Here is a 20,360-nt window from a genome sequence, read left to right on the forward strand (position 1 = left end):
CAATACAGACCACGCAACTGAAAAAAGGCTGTCACAAATGTGTATGGATTGGATTGAGACCTTGGCTCAGGTCCAGCACAATAGAGAGCAGAGTAATAACACTAAAGTGTGTGTGTGTGTGTGTGTGTGTGTGTGTGTGTGTGTGTGTGTGTGTCAAAGATAGTGTGGAAAATCAGATCAAGAGCAGCAGTGCATTTCCAAAGCTATTAAAATAGTCAACGCACCATGTGTTATCTGTGTAAATGTCGAATGTTTGTATTTCTGAGCAGCATCCTCCCCGATATTCCGTTTCAATTATCAGCGGCAAAGAAAGACAATAAAACGGGTGTCGTCAGTGGAAGATTAACCGTCTGCACCACTGAACACAATGAATATATCAAAAATAAATAACAAAAAAAAGAAAAAAGAAGCAGAGCAACATGCAGCTGTACACAACAACAGCAACAACAGGTGAATTCATTTTGTTTGCCAACTGCATTTTGCAGCGAAGACACTGATGGAAATACAATGCACGGCAATGAAATTACAGAACAATATGTTGCGCAGGGCAAGAGCAGCAGAAGGGCAGCCTTCTGGAGAATGCAATAAGGGATGAGTAACAGGTAGAGATAAGGGGGAGGGGGGGGGGGGGGGGGAGGGGGGGGAGAAAACCTGGAGTTTTAATGAGAAAATTCAAGGTGTATCCCAGGACTTTATTACGAGGGAATCGACTGTACGACTCGTCCTGCTGCCGGTAACCTTGTCACGACGCCGGCTGCCATAAGGAGCACCTATTTGTGGCGTTTGCTAATTTAATTTCTCAGAATTAATCAGGCCTCATTATTAACGCTTTGATCTGGCAGCCAGCGGAAGTGGCCCCTGTGTCTCTTTGTAGTGCTCCAGTTAATGTCACCATGCTGGAAATGAAAGGGTGAAACCTTTCTATAGCGTCTATAGAAATCGACCCTTGAAAAAGGTAAAGCCGTGGCATCAACAGGCTTTGAAGACATCGCTGGTCGGCCAGACTGCCTGATTCTTATTTCCTTGATGGTTAAATTAAAAAAAAAAAACGAAGATGAAAGTAGAATTGGAAAAACAATCACTTTAAATGTTAAATTTAATTAAATACTGAAATGCTTACAAAACAACCAGGATGTAATCCAAACAGTCTTTTATTGCAAATGAACAACAAAACATTCCCACAACATAAGTCAGTATTATGAGCCTGTGTTGGAATACAGGCATTCAGGGAAGTGAGCCAAGATTATTTGGCTACCATTCCCACAATCCCCGTGGCAAGAGAGAAAAAAAACCCCGTTAGCCCTGGATAGCTGGGACGAACAAGGTGCAGAATAGCAAACTAACATTTTAATCCCTGCCATCGTCTTTGGGGACCGACCTCGACAACAGAATGTTGGCCATCTCCTCCGAACCTTCAGCTGCTTCCGTTTGCCGGGGCCTTGGCGGCGGCCTGCAGGGTCCTCCGGGCCATCTCCAGGGCTCCTTCCTGGTTCTTGTTGCCGCCAATAAAGCCTCCGGCGTGGACGAAGACGCAGCCCTCGATCCCGCTGAGCTTCGACAGGGCGTCGTCGCGAACGCCGCGCCACTCTTCTAGCAGGGACAGCCTGGGACAGGAAGACAGAAGGGCAAGTTGGCTTACAGACGGACTCTTCTGTGGTCAGATGCCCGCTTCGTGTCGGCAACACACTGTGCTGCACAGCCAGAGAAACGATGATTAAAAGACTGATGAACAACTACAGAATATCAGTAGGAGAATGGAATTAAACCAAATAAAACTAGCAAGACTTAGACAACCAACATTTACTGCTTCTGAAATATGAGGATTTGTTTCTTTTCTTTGCTTTATATGAAAGAAAACTGAACATATTTGGTTTTAGTTGACAAGACAAGAAATTAACGTCACTTTTTCCTGACATTCCATTAAATCACCTACTTGGGCAAAATTGTCTTTATGCCTTTCAGTGTGGCTTTGCACAAAGACTCCAATTACTCAGACAGTAATTTCAGACTTTCCGGACCTGAGGTGAACCGCCACCGTCAAATAGCACCATTTCAAGCAGCCTCCAGCAGACAAAGAAATCAGCTTCATGCTTCTCCAGTAATGTTTAAAATCACAGATGGGCACATATGAGCCATACGACGGCAGCGGAGTCATGAGGCAATCTCACGCAGAAAAAAAAAAGATTGGCTCTGTGAGGGTTTACGGGCTGACCTCCACAAAGCGTCTCTGGATGTGACATCCGGAGGATGGGAATTCATAAAAATGTAGAGCAGCTCATTTACCACCCACTGCATGTGGCATACACCTCTGTCTGCAGCCTGGCACGTCATTTAAAACACATTATCAGCTGTGTGTGTGTGTGTGTGTGATTCTTGCTCTGATGGGGTTATTATCTCCATTACCACTGTTCTTCTCAAAGTATTGACATATTCAGCAATGATTGTGGTTTGATTCCGGCTCATCGCGTCTTGTCCCTCCAATCTAAAACCTGCTTAAAACTACCAATAGCATTATTACTTCTTTTTTTTTTCAACCTCAGGTCCCTCTTCCACTCTTGTCACACGCTTGATGAATTATGGAACTGTGCAGTCCGACTTGGTTGTCTAACATGCTGCATTTGAAAAAGCCTTTTGTTCTCGATTTCAAAGCGCCATTTCCCAGAACCCTCCTCTTCCCGTTGAATATTTATTGCCATTCTATAGAACATCCTCTAAAAACTGTAATAATCGAGAGAGCGAGGAGCTCCATTCGAGCACCGTAAGGTCAAACCATTTGCATATGCATGTGCACTTAAACGCCACGTCTACATGATATGATGCCTATTAAGGTCGTCGTGCTGCGACCCGGGGAGAAAAGGCAAGGCAGTCTCCTAATCCCTGTAAAATGAAGCAACCAATCGATAGCGCCACAGTACGGCTGGAAAACAAGCTGAAGAGGAAAAGGTCAACAGGGCTGGTAATGAGAGAAGGAGTAGGAGGGGGATGGCTTGTTGTTATGACAGGCCAGGAAGCTCTGATTCTCAAGATGACCGGTCTAAAATTAAAGACCACAATTAGCAAATTAACCTCTCAAGCCCTTGTCAAGACCTTTACTAAACCACAACAAGTCACTGGGAAATAGTGCTTTAAAAGGACATAAAACACCTTACTTGTTCACACCACCATCCTACTGTTCCTTTAAACATGGGCCATACAGGCCAAAGTGGGCGGATAAACACCCATTATTTTGAAGGAAAATCTTATCACTTCCTCACTACAATTCTCAACTTCTTCAAGCCAGAAACACAACGACCATCTTTAATTTACGACGTCATACAGATTCGTTTTAAGACATTTAATAGATTAGTTTTAAGACATTTAATAGATTAGTTTTAAGACATTTAATAGATTAGTTTTAAGACATTTAATAGATTAGTTTTAAGACATTTAATAGATTAGTTGACTGACAAAAAAAAAAATAATGTGCTATTATTTTGAAAATCAATCATTTTCAAGCATTTTCTCGTTCCAGCTCGTCATTCGTGAAGATTTCCAGCTTTTCTTTCACTGCGATAGTTAATTGATTATCTCTAGCTCTGAGACTATTCGTCAGACATTTGTCGATGTCGCCCCGGGGCTGTCGAACAATAGTGACGGTTAATGATGATTTTATTGCCAACGATTGAGATGAAAAGACAATAAAATAATCCAGAAAAAAAACATTAGTTGCAGCCTTATTCACAGGTGCACAGCAGATACGTGTGACAGCAGCCGGTGGGGTTTTTCCCACAGAAATATGTTCTGGTTCAGCCTGTATCGCTGTCACCCTACAGTATTATCCCATACGGTAACATCTCAGAGGAAGGACTGCTTCCACTCCGTGCTCACATTTCCTTAGCAATGTGATGCTGATAAAAATAGACGTTTTTCCCCCCCAGGTGCAGAAGCAGGGACACAGGTGATAACGACACCCCTTTTCGCAGAGTCGGCACATGCCCGCTGGGAGGAAGCAGGCCACCCAGAGAAAGAGCCATCTGGAGCTATGTTGTTTTATCCGTATCGCGAGCCATTGTTCTCATGTAGCGCCACACCAACCACCCATGTTTGTTTCTAAATCCAATCTTTGAAGTGCTTCGCCACCATTACCATAGGCCTGTCTTTTCAGTTGAAAGAGCTGCCGCCTGATGAGATTCTGCAGTAGAGTGGAAAAGGAAAAGGTATAACAGTAGTAAGGAAGGGATGTGGAGGAGGGGGGGTGTGAAAGGTGAGACAGAGAGATAGGGCTGGAGAAATAGGATTAATGGGAAGAGAGCAGGTAAGGGAAAATGGTAGAGTGTGATTATATGACGGGGACAGAAATAGTGTACATGAGAGACAGAAAAGAAACACTAATGGGAGAGCCAAGAGCACGGGGTTCTCATCGAAAGAGATGAAAAAGAAGCATGTAAGAGACATCGGGGTTGAATATCAACACTATCCCTCCCTCTTCCTTTGTCTTTGGGCAACCCACGGTGTAGCAATAATGAGACGAGCCCAACCAGGATAAAAGCATCCGGGAACATTCGCCGTCAGAGGTTAGGAGACATTAAAAGAAAGTGATGGAATAGTGGCTTAGAGATCATCCGCTGTGATAGCGAGGTCTCAAGCGTGGACTAATCTGAGATATCACATCTGTAAAGTCCGTTTGATTTATATAGAGCAAAAAAAATCACACTTTTATCTCAGAGAGCTTGGCAATCTCGACAACATACGACCAAATAGGGAGAATTCACAACGTTTAAACAAAATAAAAACCTCAGGAAGAGCAAGATTATAGATTATAGATGCCACAAAGCAGTTAAAATGACTGTGTGGAGAAACAGGATGACTGTATTAGAGTTATGACCCTTACATTTTACATGCGAACAAAACACGTTTTTACTATTAGCCATGCAATATATTTAACTATCCATATATCAGTTTTCATTGTTAGTGGTCCACGAGGGATTTACAGGAAAAAATACATTAATTTAATTCTGCGTCACCGTTTTTAATTAAATTCGATGACATCAGCCAAATACCCGTTTCTTTCTTATTTCTTCTCCTTGGCACTTAATCACATCACATCTTCTATGTAATTTTCCCTCTGGGTGAATTTGAATTTCATGTGAAGGAAAGGTGCTCCATAAAATCACCCAGATGTGGGACAGATACATAATATCGAAGTAGCAATAACGATTACAAAATAATGTGTGCGATTTGCGCTCCGTGGGAAAATAAGTAATAAAAACGATGATGTCACACAATCAGGTAGGATTTTTTTTTTTTTTTTTTTTTTATGTAGTGTAAAGGTCAATTCAAAATTAAATTGCTACAGAACTGAATGACCCTGAAAGATTGAAGACATATTGAACACAAAAAATGCTAAGATTATTTAATAATCCTTTACGTGGGTAAGTGGATAGAGAGGTCAGTGTGAGGCCAGTGTGGCACAACACATACATAACTAAAATAACCAAAAACAGCAACAGAAAAGAAATTTAATCGACCAAAGAACGGTCAGTGCCAGGATGAATACATTTAGTTCTCAAATGATCCTTCATCCGTTTTTTTTTAAATCCTTTATGCTATATAAATAATAAAGTTTAAGATGTCTCTGTAGCTCAGCCTAATTCATGGTCACAACCTGTTATTTACTATTTGAAAACATGATGAAATGCTGATTCAATTTATAAGAGAGAAGTGAAGCTGTGGACGAAACTAAGAAGCATGCATAGGTTTTGCATTAATCTTTGATAGTAAAAAATAGTGCTGATAAAAGTTTTGATAAGAGGGTATTTTTCTGTGCAGGAAACCAGATCCGAAATAAAAGCAGCCATCAGAACGCCTCCGTAGGCAACGTTGTTCATCTCTGCTCACTACAATACTCTTCCACCTCGGCCACATGGCGACAACTCACTGCTGTCAAACGCAGGGACAATAAAACAGCTCAATGGCTTCTGTTTTTTCCCCCATGAGGGTTTAGTTCTCGACCAAAACCAGCATGAACATAACATCAAGCAACACAGCTGCTGACGTGATTTCCTGCAGCTAAATGTAAAAGGATGCGTTCTATAACAGCTCAGCAGTAAGTGAAAATGTGTTACTGTGGGTTACAAAGGTGTTGAATGCTGTAAAGACATGCGAGTCCACAAAAGATGCAGGACTGTTTCCGTGGCCACATCCATAATGTGTACTGCTAGGATGCAATCACACACAGACGACAGGACTCCCCTGGGGATCGCGATGACGTCATCAGAGCAGCGTTGTGGGTTGGAGGTTCCTCAGGTAACACTTCCCCACAACTAACAAACAGACCTCATAGGTGCGAACCATCCGACAAACTCACACAGTCGTCTGGTTATCACTGTCATTATGTACAGAGTGGCAAGGCAAGAATACTAATACGATTTAATGAGCATAGAGGTGTCACCTTTCCCTTAAGTGTCGGGGCTTGAGGGTTTTGAGGGACCTCATTATTGCTAAAAGATGCAGAAACGCTCCATAACAACAGAAGCAGTGACTGGAGCACGAGGCACAGAAAGGCAACACTTCAAAGTTATTTACAGGGTAAAAGGCAGGAAATGCATTAAAAAGGTTAAAAGCAAAAAGGATACCATGAAAGGAAGGGAAATATAGTGATAGACAAGAGAATAAAAGGAGTGCAGTTTTAGAAATAAATGATAAAAGAAATGGTAAACACATTCATTTAAAAGCCTTTGGAGTTGAACTCCGATATTCAGGATGTTTATATATATATATATTTATATAATACTGCTGCACCATAAAGCCTGTTTCATAAAGCAGAACAGTCTCAGATGAGAAATAATAATCCATTTAGTCCAAATCAATTGAAGACTTTATAAACAAAGTAAAAGTATCTTAAAGTCAATACTTGGACACACAGGTGAGAACTTTAGTAAGAACCTGACCAGCAGTGTTCTGAGTGGTTGAACAAGCCACAGCGGTAATAGTCCAGAGCACCAAATATAGACAGATGTGGACAATCTTTTGTCATAAAATTCCATGTAACCGTAACGTTTCATCAGATGTCATTATCAGGTCTGTCAGATCCTTTCGTTTAGGACCAAATACCCTGCAAAGAGTAATGACATCGTCATCGGCCTCAGCTGTACTGTGTATTTAGTGCAAACGAATGTTAGCATGCTAGGATGCTACACTACATCATGCTGTGATGTAGCTTTTAGGCCAAAGTTCCCACAGAGCCACGATGCTGCATTTTTTGATTAACCACCCGCTATTTGGTAAGTGCTGTTATGTAAAGATTCAATGGGAAGTTTAACACCCTATGATAACCTTTTGTAACCTCTGAGTGGCCTTTTTCATGTTCATATCATGCGAGGGTCTATAAAGACTGTTGTTTATGGAGTATGCACATATTAAGTAATTAGCTGTATATATATAAAAGCGCCTGTTAAATCCAGCCTGTGTCTGCCAGCTTGCTGTATCTGAGGGTGTGCTACACACGAGGGAAATAAAAACACCTGCGTGGAGAGAAAGGGCTCAGGTGTTGAGGCGCTGAATGTGTTTACATCCTTTCAACTCCCGAGAGAGAGATGTGAGAACAAAACCACCGCCTTAACCGGGAGTCAATGTCATCCTACAAACAAGTGATGGCGTCCAGGCAGGAGTTAGTCTCCTACTGGATGGCATGTCGATCCTCGGCGAGCAGTTGTCAAATTGTCCGAAAAAAAGCATGAAAGTTAAATCACACATCACGATTTGTCTCCGTCACCAGAGCTCCACTTATTTCAACACGTCTGGAGAAACTCTGGAGCCGTTCCTGTCACTGTGGGCTTTTTTTTCCACCATTGTTTTTAAAAGTCTGGGAGAACTTCTCGGGTGTGAATGAGTGTCACAACATCCCTGCGAGTTCTGAATGTCTAGTAACTCAAGAAGTTCCTTCCACATAAGAGATTAAAATCTGCACCTCGTGAAGCAGAAATGGCATTTAAATAATCTTTAATAAAATCTAACCAAGGATAGCGCACTGAAGTCGTACTTGTTTTGTTTTGTTTTTTAGAAAATCACCTGTTCTGGAAGGTGTTGAGCCCAGCAGGGACACACTGGACCCTCCATTGCCCATTCTGGTCGGAGTAAAGGACAAACTTGATGGTCGTCTCCACCTTCAGCTCCTTCTCCAGGGAAAACAGATGCTCCTTCCAAGGACACCCGCCTTGGGAGAACAACACCACCTCCCCGCTGGGATCTACCTGGAAACGAGAACCAGAAAATTGTGTTACTAATGTGCAGGATAAAAGGTCGGCAGAGAGACAACAGCACATCAAACAATGCCTGCTTTTTGCAGCTTTATAATTAGAGCCCGACCGATATATCGGCGGGCCGATATTATCGGCCGATATTAGGCATTTTCCAAACTATCGGTATCGGCATTTATAATGGCCGATAAAGTAATATTTTTAAAATAAAATAAAAACGGACGAAACACCCTTATAGAACTTAACAGTTTGTCTCCAGTCTCGTTCGAAGTTATATTTATGAAGTTTACCAAGTCTTTTAATACTGGTAACTTTGTGTTTGGTTGTTGTTGTGTTTTTGTTGAAAGGACTTTAAGTTTTATATCTTAAGTTTGTATTTTTATACATTTTATTTATCAGAACTACCGTGAACTACCGTTGACGATAAAATAAACAAGTTTATTTTTAAACTGCATTATAATACTATTTTAAATTACTACAAATAACTAATGTTAGGGAAATCTGTTAATGTTTTGTTACGCGTTTCTGAAATAAAAAAATATCGGCCGATATATCGGATTTTTAAATCAAACATTTGTATCGGTATCGGCCTTCAAAATCCTTTATCGGTCGGGCTCTATTTATAATCAAGTTTCTCAACCTCATTACATATAATAGAAGCAATTATGGAGCCAGAACAGCATCAGTTTTTGGGGATAGAAAATACAATCTGCCATTGAACTGAAAACTTGAACTGAAGGAGGAAACATTGGCATTAAATAAAACTTGAAATGTGACAGAAAAAAGTTTGTGTAAAGGAATTTAAAAAAAAAAAAACAACACAGGGATCAAATATGGGAATCACACAGCCGGTGTCCCTCCACGACATCCCAGAACAGTGTTGATGCGTTTGGCTTCAGAAATGTCTTCTCTCAGGACCCAAGTGCCACGTTGCAACGTTCAAAGGACAAGAGAAGATAAAAACCACAAATGCACACATTAGATCAGACTTGTACCTGATGCCTCCCTTTAACGGCTTCCTCCACCACCACGCGAGCCGGCAGCCAGGAGGACTGGAAGAACTCCAGACGGTCCAGGAACTCCTCCCCAACCATCTTCATAGCCGTTCTGAAACCCTCCTGGTAAAAACATGTGCACACACACACACACACACACACACACATCAAATACACTGCAAGAATGTGAGAGTAATACATGAGAAAAATAAAAGAACTGTTCATGGATCAAAATCCTTCCGTCTCTACTAGACGTACAACCCGCGTCTGAATTCCAATATAGTTCGATGTCAAATACTTTAAGCGAGACTGTGGGCCGGATAAGCCCACCATCTCCACTCTAATCCTCGCCGCCCTGCTTCATCAGCTTCCAATCATGTACCGCACAAAACCCCGTCTGAGATCACTCCCCTCGTAGGCTCCCGAGCAGAAGCTCAAGAGCCAAATGAGAAGGAAAGACGAGGCACAAAGAAACACTTGTACATCGTTTGTCAGGCAGAAGTCTTATCTGCATGTGGGAGCTGTGGTGTCTCCTGGAATTTTTAACGGACGTGGATGGAGAAGATACAACACTTCCATTAGATTTTGAATAATCAGCATCATGTTGAGAGTCACCAAGTCGTCTCACAATCATTTTTCAACCCAAATATTTCCCACTTTCTGGACCTCTTGTTTCGGCGCGGCTCTAAAAACGACCTCTGAACACAGACTGCACTTCATTGAACTTCATCTGTTTACCACAACAATCTTATGGTTTCACTGCAGGTTTTCCATTGTGTGTGATTGAAGAATATACAACGCCCATCCTGTTTATGCCCTGGGAGTAATGTGGTACCATGAAAGAATATTATCATAACAGTGTTTGTCTGTACGGCTCTGTGATGCCATATTTATTGTGTGTAATTTACACATGATAATGCCTGAAGTGTCTAGAAACCCAGGAAAAACACCATCCACAGAGCACAGGCATAAATACAAACATGTTGCTGTTGAGTAGTTGCTTGACATTTGACATTAACCTTTCTGTTCTGTGTGTAGGTACAATAATGTCCTCACATTAACCCTCACGACAAAACCCATCCTTAACCCCGTAATCCAAAAAGAAATAGGAGATATTTGCAATTTTAGGCAATTTTTCCTATTATTACATTCCTTGTTAAGTCAAGGAAATTAAAGGCCTTTAAATAAAAACTATGAGATTTTACATCTTCCTATATAATCGTATATCACATATAAAGACCCAGACACATTCAATGTAATCTGTGACCTTTGTTTAGAAGGAGATGTAGAATAAAAGTGCTGCATCAGCGCGGCCTGTGTGCTAAGCATACATTTGCACTCGTGCCGCCCCTCACCTCGGTGTCCTGACTCTTGCTGTTCCAGCGGGGATTCAGGTGGCCGACACGTGCACTCAGCGTGGTGGAGATGGAGTAGCGGGCCTCCCCATCACACTGTGAAATGCCGTTGTCAACAGCATCCACCTCCTCCACAAAGTTCTCGTACAACTGCAGGGAATTGAAGGAGAAACATGACAGGAGAGAGTCGGACCCCGTAATGACAACGGGAATTGGCCGTTTTGTGCTTATGCTAATTTTGAAGAATTTGGCATCACGTCCCTTCTTCAAGCCAGGGGAGTTAAGAAAAAGCAGGACTTTCAGCAGAAAGCAATGCACTGGGAGTACGTTATTCTGATGGAAATGAATTTGGTCACAGTGTGTGGGCAGTTATTGAGGGCTAAAGTGCACGGCTGGATCGTTAAAGCAAAAGGGAAGAGACACACTGCTGCTTTTTTACAGCTCAATGGACTAAAATGCAGGAAGAAGTGGAAGAGGAGCGGAGAAGGAGAGACGTATTAAAGGGCTGGAGAGTCAACTCCTCCTCATTACATCGGAAGGTCAATTGCCAGTCAATGACAACAGTTGACATTTTACAAGTGGAACTAAGTTTTAGGGCAAAAATAGAGATGTGGTTTGTCTGATCTGGCCGAGGATGAGACACATAGCATCCTAAAATAAATAAAGCCCCAGCCGCTAGTAAAAGGGATTATTTGGGGCTTGAAACAAACTGACACATCAAAAGGCCAATGATGATATGGGTTAAGTGCTAATATTCATGGTTGACCTAAGAGTTGGCCGGCTTAAAGTCACTGGCCATCAAAATGTGTGCTGAGGCCTCCTGCTGGCTCCCTAAAATACACTCAGTATAACTTTAGTGTGTTTGGCAAAGGAACGCTTGTGTGTTTTTATCTATAATTACCTCAACTGACAACTCTCTGATGCCATAAACTAAGTACGGGATTATGTACAGCAGAGCCCGACCGATAAAGGATTTTGAAGGCCGATACCGATACAAATGTTTGTTGATTTAAAAATCCGATATTCCGATATATCAGCCGATATATATATATATTTTTTTTTTCCAGAAATGCGTAACAAAACAACAGATTTCCCTAACATTATTTATTTGTAGTTATTCATGAGTCTTCACTAAAATAATGTGATAATGCAGTTTAAAAATAAACTTGTTTATTTTATTGTCGCAACGAAACAGAGGAAAATTAAAGTTCTGATAAATAAAATACAAACTTAAGATATAAAACTTAAAGTCCTTTGAACAAAAACACGATAACAAAAACAACCAAACACAAAGTTACTAGTATTAAAAGACTCGGTAAGCTTCATAAATATAACTTCGAACAAGACTGGAGACAAATTCTGTTAAGTTCTATAAGGGTGTTTCGTCCGTTTTTATTTTATTTATAAAATATTCATTTATCGGCCATTATAAATACCGATACGATAGTTTGGAAAAAGCCTAATATCGGCCGATAATATCGGCCCGCCGATATATTGGTCGGGCTCTAATGTACAGTGATGTACTTTACAAAGTAATGACCTGTACATTATCCCACTTATTGCACCAAAATCCTAATTCGGGGTTGAATTTTTTTCGTTTTTGATACGATGGAGGCGGGAGGAAAAACATGTGTTTCCAACAGAGAGTGTTTGTACGGTGAACGAAACACAATGGTCGCTAATCCACTGGCCGCCATAAATCTGTCGTCGTCCTCCTCTCACCTTGTCGTAGAGCACCTCCAGCTGCCGGTCGCCCTCCTTCAGCTCCGTCAGCTGGGCCAGCAGCTGACGACCAAAGTGGAGGTAGACCAGACCCGCTGAGCTGAGCTTGGTCACCCATGGCTTCTCGGGACACAGGCTGTGGAAGGTCTCCGTGAAGGTCCTGGAGAGAGAGGGCAGACATTACGTTGGCTGACTGCAACGGAAATAGAAGTGGCCATTTAACGCTGACAATATATAAAATAAAAAATAAAAACAGTAGCTTGTTGTTCCATATGGACAATGTTTTGGCAAAGATGCTAGCTCTATGTATCAGCCTACGCTGTATGTGATTGGTCAATACAGACGTGGTTTATCAGATTAATAACGTGATTATTCTTTAACTGATGAATTAATCACCTGATTTAAAAAAAAAAACATGTAAACTGAATATTCTTGGATTATTGAGTGTCAAGTTTAATTAAACGATTAATCAATGCTAATAATCAGAAACCTATTTCCTCCTTAACAAATTGAGTAGAGTAGATCCATTTCTGATCGTTGCTTTGCTTTTGAATATTGAATGAAATCAAATTATTGAACTCGTTTGAGGACATGCATCACAGCAGTATTCTTGTATTGCATCTCTTCAACAATACTAAAACCAAGGCTCAGGAGATGAAACATCATATTCACATTATTTTCCAATAACTGGCCTCTTCAGTACAACGTCTGCTGAATCCGGATGCTGTACGCTATTGAAAGGCATATTCTGCTCCGCTTCAGAGAGCGAGTTTGCATTTTTAAAGAGAAGGCGTGTTTGTAAGCGTGAGCACACATGAATAGAAGCCACCGGAGGTCCATCCTCAGCCACGTGCTGAGGATGGGTGGGCTCCAGCACCCAGCCACCGCTGGTCATTTAATTCAGGCTTAATTAGGATGCTTGGGCTGCGGCACAGCGGAAAACAGACCGTCAAATGAATGAGTGACATGCTAAGGAAGCAGGGGGTAATCACAGCCATTAGACGGACTAATTGGCCAAGCTGAGGCATTTCTATCCCGATTACTAGGAGATGAGTGTAAATGAGCGAGAGGAAAATGAGAGGGTGAAATAGAAAATGTCTGGAAAGAAAACCCAGCTTACCCAAGAGAAGTCATCATCTTTTATTTACTTTACTGTGTGCAAAATTATGATTCATGACTATCTGAAAAAGCATCACAACAGAAACTCAAGCACTTTACGAGATAAATATTAGTTGCCAGTAATTTCCGATTATGCAGAAGTCCATTAAATGATGGGAAATTTGGCTTGCAGAGAGACGGATGCTGTATTAGCTTAAAAATCTGACATTTCAATATCACAAAAAGGCTCTTCAACTTCAATTCATCGCTCCGGTCACAGTGACCTTGGATGTTATTGATGTCATTCAGTGAGAACATCTTATTTTTCCCCATCATCTCTGGTTCTGACTGCTGAGGTTTTTCTCTCGTTGTAAACAAGCAACGCAAACCACCTTTACTGGATCCTGCCAGTTACTGACTCGTCTTCAACTATCGTTCAGACTGAAAAACACACAACGTCGCAACAAAAAAGGGAGACATTTCAAATCTGATTACTCGCATCATTCATTGAGAGGTAAATGTCGGGGATTCATTCATTTAGAGCTCAGCGTGACCTTCAGCACTGTAGAATAAATCACTTTATAAGAGCACTCCAGAACATTTAATGATCTCCAGCTCATTGCTGGTTTAATCCGCTGCTTTCTGGGACAATGATTTTTTTGCGAGATTAGAAATTAAACATTTTGCATCCAATTTCCCAGAGAAGAATTCATCTCTGCCTGTATTAGTTGTCAGTGTGCGCACGCGTTGAGGTCGAGGATGCGTAGAGTATGTGTTGATCACCAACAGAACACTTTAACTGAATTGCGTCCATGTTTATGCATTATATATTTTTGGTGAATACAGGGGACGCTTGCATGTCTACGTGAATCTTTATTTAAATGGAAGCAACAGAAGCCACTGAAACTAAACATACATCACAACACAAAGCAGCACAAAAGCAGTTTATCTATTAGGTGCTGCGCAATTAGTTAAAGATAAAGGCAAAAATATCTCTGCTTTTATTTCTTTGTCAAGTGGAAGCAGTGAAGCATGTCTAGTGTGAGCAGCCACTGACGTAATCCCTGCCAGATCTTATCTGGTGTGCTTTATTAACCTTCAGTCAGCATTTGGAGAGCATTTCTCATGCCTCCAACTCTTGCAGACGTTTTTTCCCTGCTTAAGACACATCAAAGACAAAGATTTTCTACATATATATATATATATATTAACAGATGATCTGTTTGTCTTTAGGCTTCCATTGAAGTTCAAAGTATTTATAATCCTAGTCTATATTGTCTGTTCCAACGTTCGGATGAAAGACGAGCAAAGATCCCCTATAAACCAAGACCCTGCATTTAAAGGAATAGTTCTCCATTTATTTTGGGAAACACCCTCGCTTTCTTGCTGAAAGTTAGATGAGAAGATTAATATGACGCTCTGATTTGTCGGTTTAATATCAAACTGGAGCCAGCAGCCAGTTTATCTTAGTCTATGAAGACTGAAAAAGGGCTAACCTGGTTCACAATTTCCTGTTTTACATCACTTAATATATACAGGACCTTTTCCCGGCAAGACGTAGTTACTTCCTGGAGTCTCAGCTGGTTGCTTGACAACCACCTCAGTGTGACCACAAGAATCTGGGACAGGGGTGTCACACATATGCCCCCCCTCTAAAAAAAAAGGGTAGAATCGGGCAAACTGGATGTCTTTGAGAAGTGTGAAAATACGTGAGAAGTCATTCATTCCCATTTTCCAGGCTACGTGACACGCTACTGTCAAGCTGCACTAGAGATGCACCGTTAACGATTTCAGTCTGATGCAGGATCACGTATCGGGCACAACAGGCTGACCTGGTGCTGGATTTGTTTACATTATGGATTCATTTAAAAACATCTTTAGGAGATGTCATTCCGTTTGCCACTATTAGACTCATGCAAGGACAACTGAAAACAGAGAAAATAAATTAAGTGTTGATTGTTCATCAATTTTGAATGTTTTTGAGTTTAATTAATTATGTCTTTACGCTCAAATAAAGGGGGATATTTTGAGGTATTTATAGGCTATTATGAAATAGTTTTACTAGCTTTACTAGTCCCGTTTCCTCCTGTTTCCATTGCTGATGCTAAGCTAAGGTAACAAGTATGAGAGTGGCATCAATCTCCTCATTTAACTCAACAAGAAAGCAAATAAGCGTATTCCCCGAAACGTTCAATCTCAGACTCTTACAAGCATCGCCGTGATGTATCGATATTGCTGTGAACTAATTACTGTCACTGTTTTCAAATTGAAATGGAGCCTCTAATTGTCCTCGACTTCCTCCAGCACCCGAGCTCACGTGCATCCATCCCACCCATCACAACCATCATCGCCCCCCCATCGGCGCACGTGAGCGACAGCCACATTCTCCCGCGGCCCCTGACGGCGTCGTGGCAGCCCTCGGTGCCTCGTGATCCGACAGCGGGGGGGCGTTCAATTGAAAGAGCGCTAATTATCACTAACCACCTGCCAGGAAGAGAGCCCTAGCATATCTTTATCACCGTGGTCATAAAAGCCATCTCTGATTATCATCAGGACATTAAGCCGACAAGACAACTGGAATGGGCTGATTACTCAACGTGATGAGACGTCGAGGGAATGCAATCATTCGGGGGGAGATTTGCCAGGTAATTTAGCGGAGAACATCAAGTGTGCTCCTTCAAGGAAGTCAGGACAGAAGACACAGAGTAATACACCTCTTGGAACCCAGATAATGAGGATGTGATTCTTCACACTTCTGTTTTCTGGACAACAAAAAGAAATGAGCTAAAAGGGTTCAGAAATCCAGTCTGATTTCTGATCTGGAGTTCAGAGCTCCATGACGGGGGTAATTAGAGGATTAGAACATATGGCTCGCTCTATAGGAGTTGATGTGTGCATCAATACCTTTTGAACACACATTTACATTTGCAGCTTAATTGATTTTGCCAACTCGCCTGTGAAAACAAAACTAAATACAGTTTGATACTGGATTATAAGCTTAATTAACCGTCTACATACAAACTGATTATGTGGCTGCAACAAAAGATCATATGCATTAATGATGAATCTGCAATTAATAATATAAATTGATAGATCGAAACATAAATGAGTGGACTGTTTTTGTTTTTATTACAGAATAATCTGTTGATTATTTTCTTGATTTTGTCTATAAATAGTGAATAAAGTCCCATGATTATGAAAAGGGCATATTTTAAAGTGTTTGGGTAGTTTTTGCATCACTATAGTGTGCATTTCTTTTACCTTAGATGTTGGCTGATTTAAAAATATGATATGCACATCTTACACAAAATTACAACAGAATCGGTTTCTAAAAGAATGCGTTCTTCCTCATAACATCCACCACATTGGACTACATGGTGATTTAAAGTCAAGCTTGAACCGTCACTTTCAGCAGGAATTAAAATAATTACTCTGTGAGAAACTTAGATAATTACATTTTTAAATGTAGGCTACAACACTATATCATGATTCATCATATTAACATAAACCCACAATGTGATTAACAGAACAAAGTGATGAACTGAAAATATTCACATGTTCCCCCTTTTGTAGTCCAAACACCTACTGAAAGAATAGATGTTATTCTCTTTGCAGCAGCTCACTGCCAAAGCTGTACCTCTGATGATGGTCATAGCGATGCCTCTTTGGGTCAAACTCTCCTCCCACATCTACAACGATGTCACACTCTGCCAGCTGAGCCGGGTCCCTGGTCCGGATGATCTCAGCATCCTGTGCAATGAACAGAACATTTTTTTTATTTTTTTTTTAGGTCTGTGACCTTCTATCATCAAGTATCTGGTAGAGTTTCAGGAAATAAAATGTCATCATGTACAGGCCTCATTAAGGTATTCTTAACTTTATCAATCCATGAGCCAAATGCATGTAAATTCATTCTACCAACCCAGTTAATTACAATATGAGTGTAACCCCACATGCCTGTAACAGGTTTTGAGCTCTAATGGGTTCAGCACAATCCATAGTTTTCCCATACTGTAAACTTCAGTACAGTACAGTCAGTTGGCTGAAAGAACTACTACTACTATTTAAAATGGTCTTTCATACTTTTAGGTTGTAGAATGGGCTCTAAAGGGCAGTATGTTACTTTGTAAATCAAGGCTTTGCAAAATGTATGTTTTATACATGAAGAAAAAGGATCGTCTTAACAGACAGACAAATGAAAAAAGGCAGAAAGAGACAAAGATACCTCTGTATCAGTAGTAAAAGAAACTGGAAACTTAGCAACGTGCTGTATATATGAATATAAGTACATGAAATTACACATCCTGTGACAGAGGATTTTATCACCAACTCAGGGTCACACAGTACTTAAGCTTGGTTTGCATTTGGGAGCCATCAATAAAAAATGGAAACACCTGATTCATGCTAAAAGGTTTGATTGCGGTTCATTTATTAACTGATGCTGTATTTCTCTCATTTTTACACCATTAATGCACGTTAAGATAATAAATAAAGTTAGTGTAAATAAGTCAAAATATCTCTAAAGGCGACATGTTTATTTGACTGACCTTTTGCTGTGGCATTTTCTCCTAAAATGTAAACAATGATCACACTAGAATTATTATTATTTTTAGAGATCTATGTCATAGCTGTGAGCTCCATTTATCTGTACATCAGCGCCCCTGTGTGGAGTGTTAGAGAACTACACCGGTTGTGTGACAGAAGCATAAAGTAAAAACGTGTCCCAGAATAAGCCAGAATGCAAACTGAAGAGACGCGTTTAAAGGCCAGTTTCATGAACATGGTTTAAACGGAAGTAATATAAGTGTTTTTAACAGCAGCAGTTAAAGGAACAATACAGGCTCCCGCCATGTCGCGGCAGGCTGAGCCTACCTTGTACGCGGGAAGCTGCCGGAGGATGAAACAGGCGAGAACTTCGTCACAGTGGAAGCTGCCGTTGTGAGTTCCGATCTTCACGGTCATGTTTTCAGCGCGGAGTCTCTTCGTCGCGGTTGACATGTATCGGTGAGAAACGCGAGAAACGTCCACGGAGACAAAACGGCGGCGGTTAGCTTCGGGAGTCCGCTGTCGTAAAACACTCGCCTGTTTGCCTAAGTGTACTTGGGACGTGTTTGTTAAATGACGTACTCCCGCGCACACACGCCACATTCAAAACACGACTCTACACGAGACTTTACCGGGTGGTGAGTGACGGACAGATTTGACTGGCGGACCGGATATGGACGGTGCGCCTCGTTTGGGAACCGGGAAGAAACCCGGGGGTTCGTTTGTTTGCTTTTGTGGATGTTGTATTCCTACCTGGGGCGGTAATATCACAATTGAACTGTCATCTAAGACAAAGATAATATAATAATAATAATAATAATAGAATGATAATAATATATTCGTTTATTAGAATGTCCTATCCCTATGCTAACAGTAGAGGGCGCTGAAGGCAGTGAAACAAGCCTCTCAAAACTTCATACATGTTTGCTGTTATTGTTACATGTTATATTTGAACATTTTTAGCACAATATTTTAATAAAAGGCCCTATCCATTACTAAAACCAAAATTACTAATCGAGAGGCCATGTGTAAAATTCTATTAAAATTTGTATTATTATTATTTTTGGAATTGGATCGGGATTATTAAGTAGGGTGAGGAGCGTTTTCACCCCCAACTCTCGTTCTCGCGGTATTACCTTCAAGGTTTATTGACAAGGCAATTTAGAATTAACCAGATGGGACCCCTATAGAAGTCCGGCTGAAGAGTGGCACCGTGGTTTTCTCGCTTGGACAACCAAACGGTCCAGTGCGTCGCTTCATTCAACTACAACGAGCCCGCTCAAGGTAGGGGGGTTAATTAACTAATCTGATTCAATAGTGCAAAGAGGATATGGGAAAAGAGGATATGATATGACTTTCTTTCGGGACAGTACGGGGTCTTCCAGGCCGCTCGATCTGAATCAGTAAATCTAGTTGTAAACATTTGATGCGATGTAGGTTACATTTACAACAACCAGGTGGCGCTGTGAGTCAATCATTCTGCTGAACGTCATGGCCTTGTTCGTCGACAACTCTTTATTCCAACTTAATTAAATCGATAAACATTGATCTGAGTGGGCTTCAATGTTCCTTAGACTGTGACAGTGTTTCTCTTGGAAAAATCAGCTATATGGTGAATATTTTAAAAGATTGAATTGGTGTACTGCAGGAGATGAACAATCTTTAGTCTTGTATTGAGGCTTAAAAGCCCAAATTTGCCGCCAATAGATAGAGAAAAGGTGTTTCAGGTTTTCATGCTGGAAAACCTGTTTAGAGTCGATGTTTAAATCATGAAATATCACTTTACTATCACGTCTTCTAAAATGGGTAATTTAGGTCAAAAACAAAATACAGAATAATTAGATTGTAAAACTAACTAAAACTGAAACAATTCCAGCTTCCCACCATCTTCACCCCCCCTGGTTTAATAAGTGAATACATCAGTTTTAGCCTTATAGCCCTGATCAGCACCATGGACAGCGCACTGCTGGAAACAACAGGCTAAACCTGCCACCATGGTCTCTATGATGCCAGCTTCTTGTTTTTGAGGGAACAATAGTTTTTATTTTCACTTGCCATTTATATCATATTCTAAATGCTCTATCACTTCCATCACAGTTTTGTAACAGATGATAATTGCCCTCTTTACTACAGATGAATTAATGACTCTTGATACGGGTAATATGTGATCCAGTCAAGTGGGTAATTAGCATAACTGTATAATTGGTGAGTGGTATACCTCCAGAATACAAATGTAGGAAACAAATGGAGTATCTCTTGTTATTCTGAATAAATTAGGCAAATAAGAAAAAGGTCATCTCATTTTTAGCAACATAAATTAATCAAACGGTAGATCATTCTTCAATAAGCCACTTCATTTACAATCTTCATCCCTCATCAATAACTTGTTACTTATATAAATGATTAAG

At 40.8% G+C, this 20,360-nt stretch overlaps 1 protein-coding gene across 1 annotated transcript; it reads right to left on the reverse strand.

The window, feature by feature from the left end:
• Window positions 1-1,061: 1,061 nt before the first annotated feature.
• myg1 (myg1 exonuclease) lies at window positions 1,062-18,600 on the reverse strand. Its single transcript, XM_084029456.1, has 7 exons — window positions 18,280-18,600; window positions 17,045-17,157; window positions 12,310-12,469; window positions 10,588-10,737; window positions 9,233-9,355; window positions 8,050-8,231; window positions 1,062-1,604 (listed from the first exon to the last, which is right to left on the reverse strand). Exons 1-7 carry the CDS (start codon window positions 18,553-18,555, stop codon window positions 1,415-1,417), a joined length of 1,194 nt encoding a protein of 397 aa, XP_083885582.1. The 5' UTR covers window positions 18,556-18,600; the 3' UTR covers window positions 1,062-1,414.
• Between the last annotated feature and the right edge of the window lie 1,760 nt (window positions 18,601-20,360).

Source organism: Eutrigla gurnardus (assembly GCF_963514095.1).
Source record: "Eutrigla gurnardus genome assembly, chromosome: 2".
Taxonomy (NCBI): Eukaryota; Metazoa; Chordata; class Actinopteri; order Perciformes; family Triglidae; genus Eutrigla; species Eutrigla gurnardus.

Bases quoted from the DNA above. Each gene is read 5' to 3' on its own strand.
- myg1 (XM_084029456.1), bottom strand. From the start codon at position 18,555: ATGTGGCGTGTGTGCGCGGGAGTACGTCATTTAACAAACACGTCCCAA. The intron at 17,158-18,279 runs GTAGGCTCAGCC...TTCATTGCACAG, and splicing joins GGCAGCTTCCCGCGTACAAG to GATGCTGAGATCATCCGGAC. The intron at 9,356-10,587 runs GTGAGGGGCGGC...TGTTTTTACCAG, and splicing joins GCAAGAGTCAGGACACCGAG to GAGGGTTTCAGAACGGCTAT.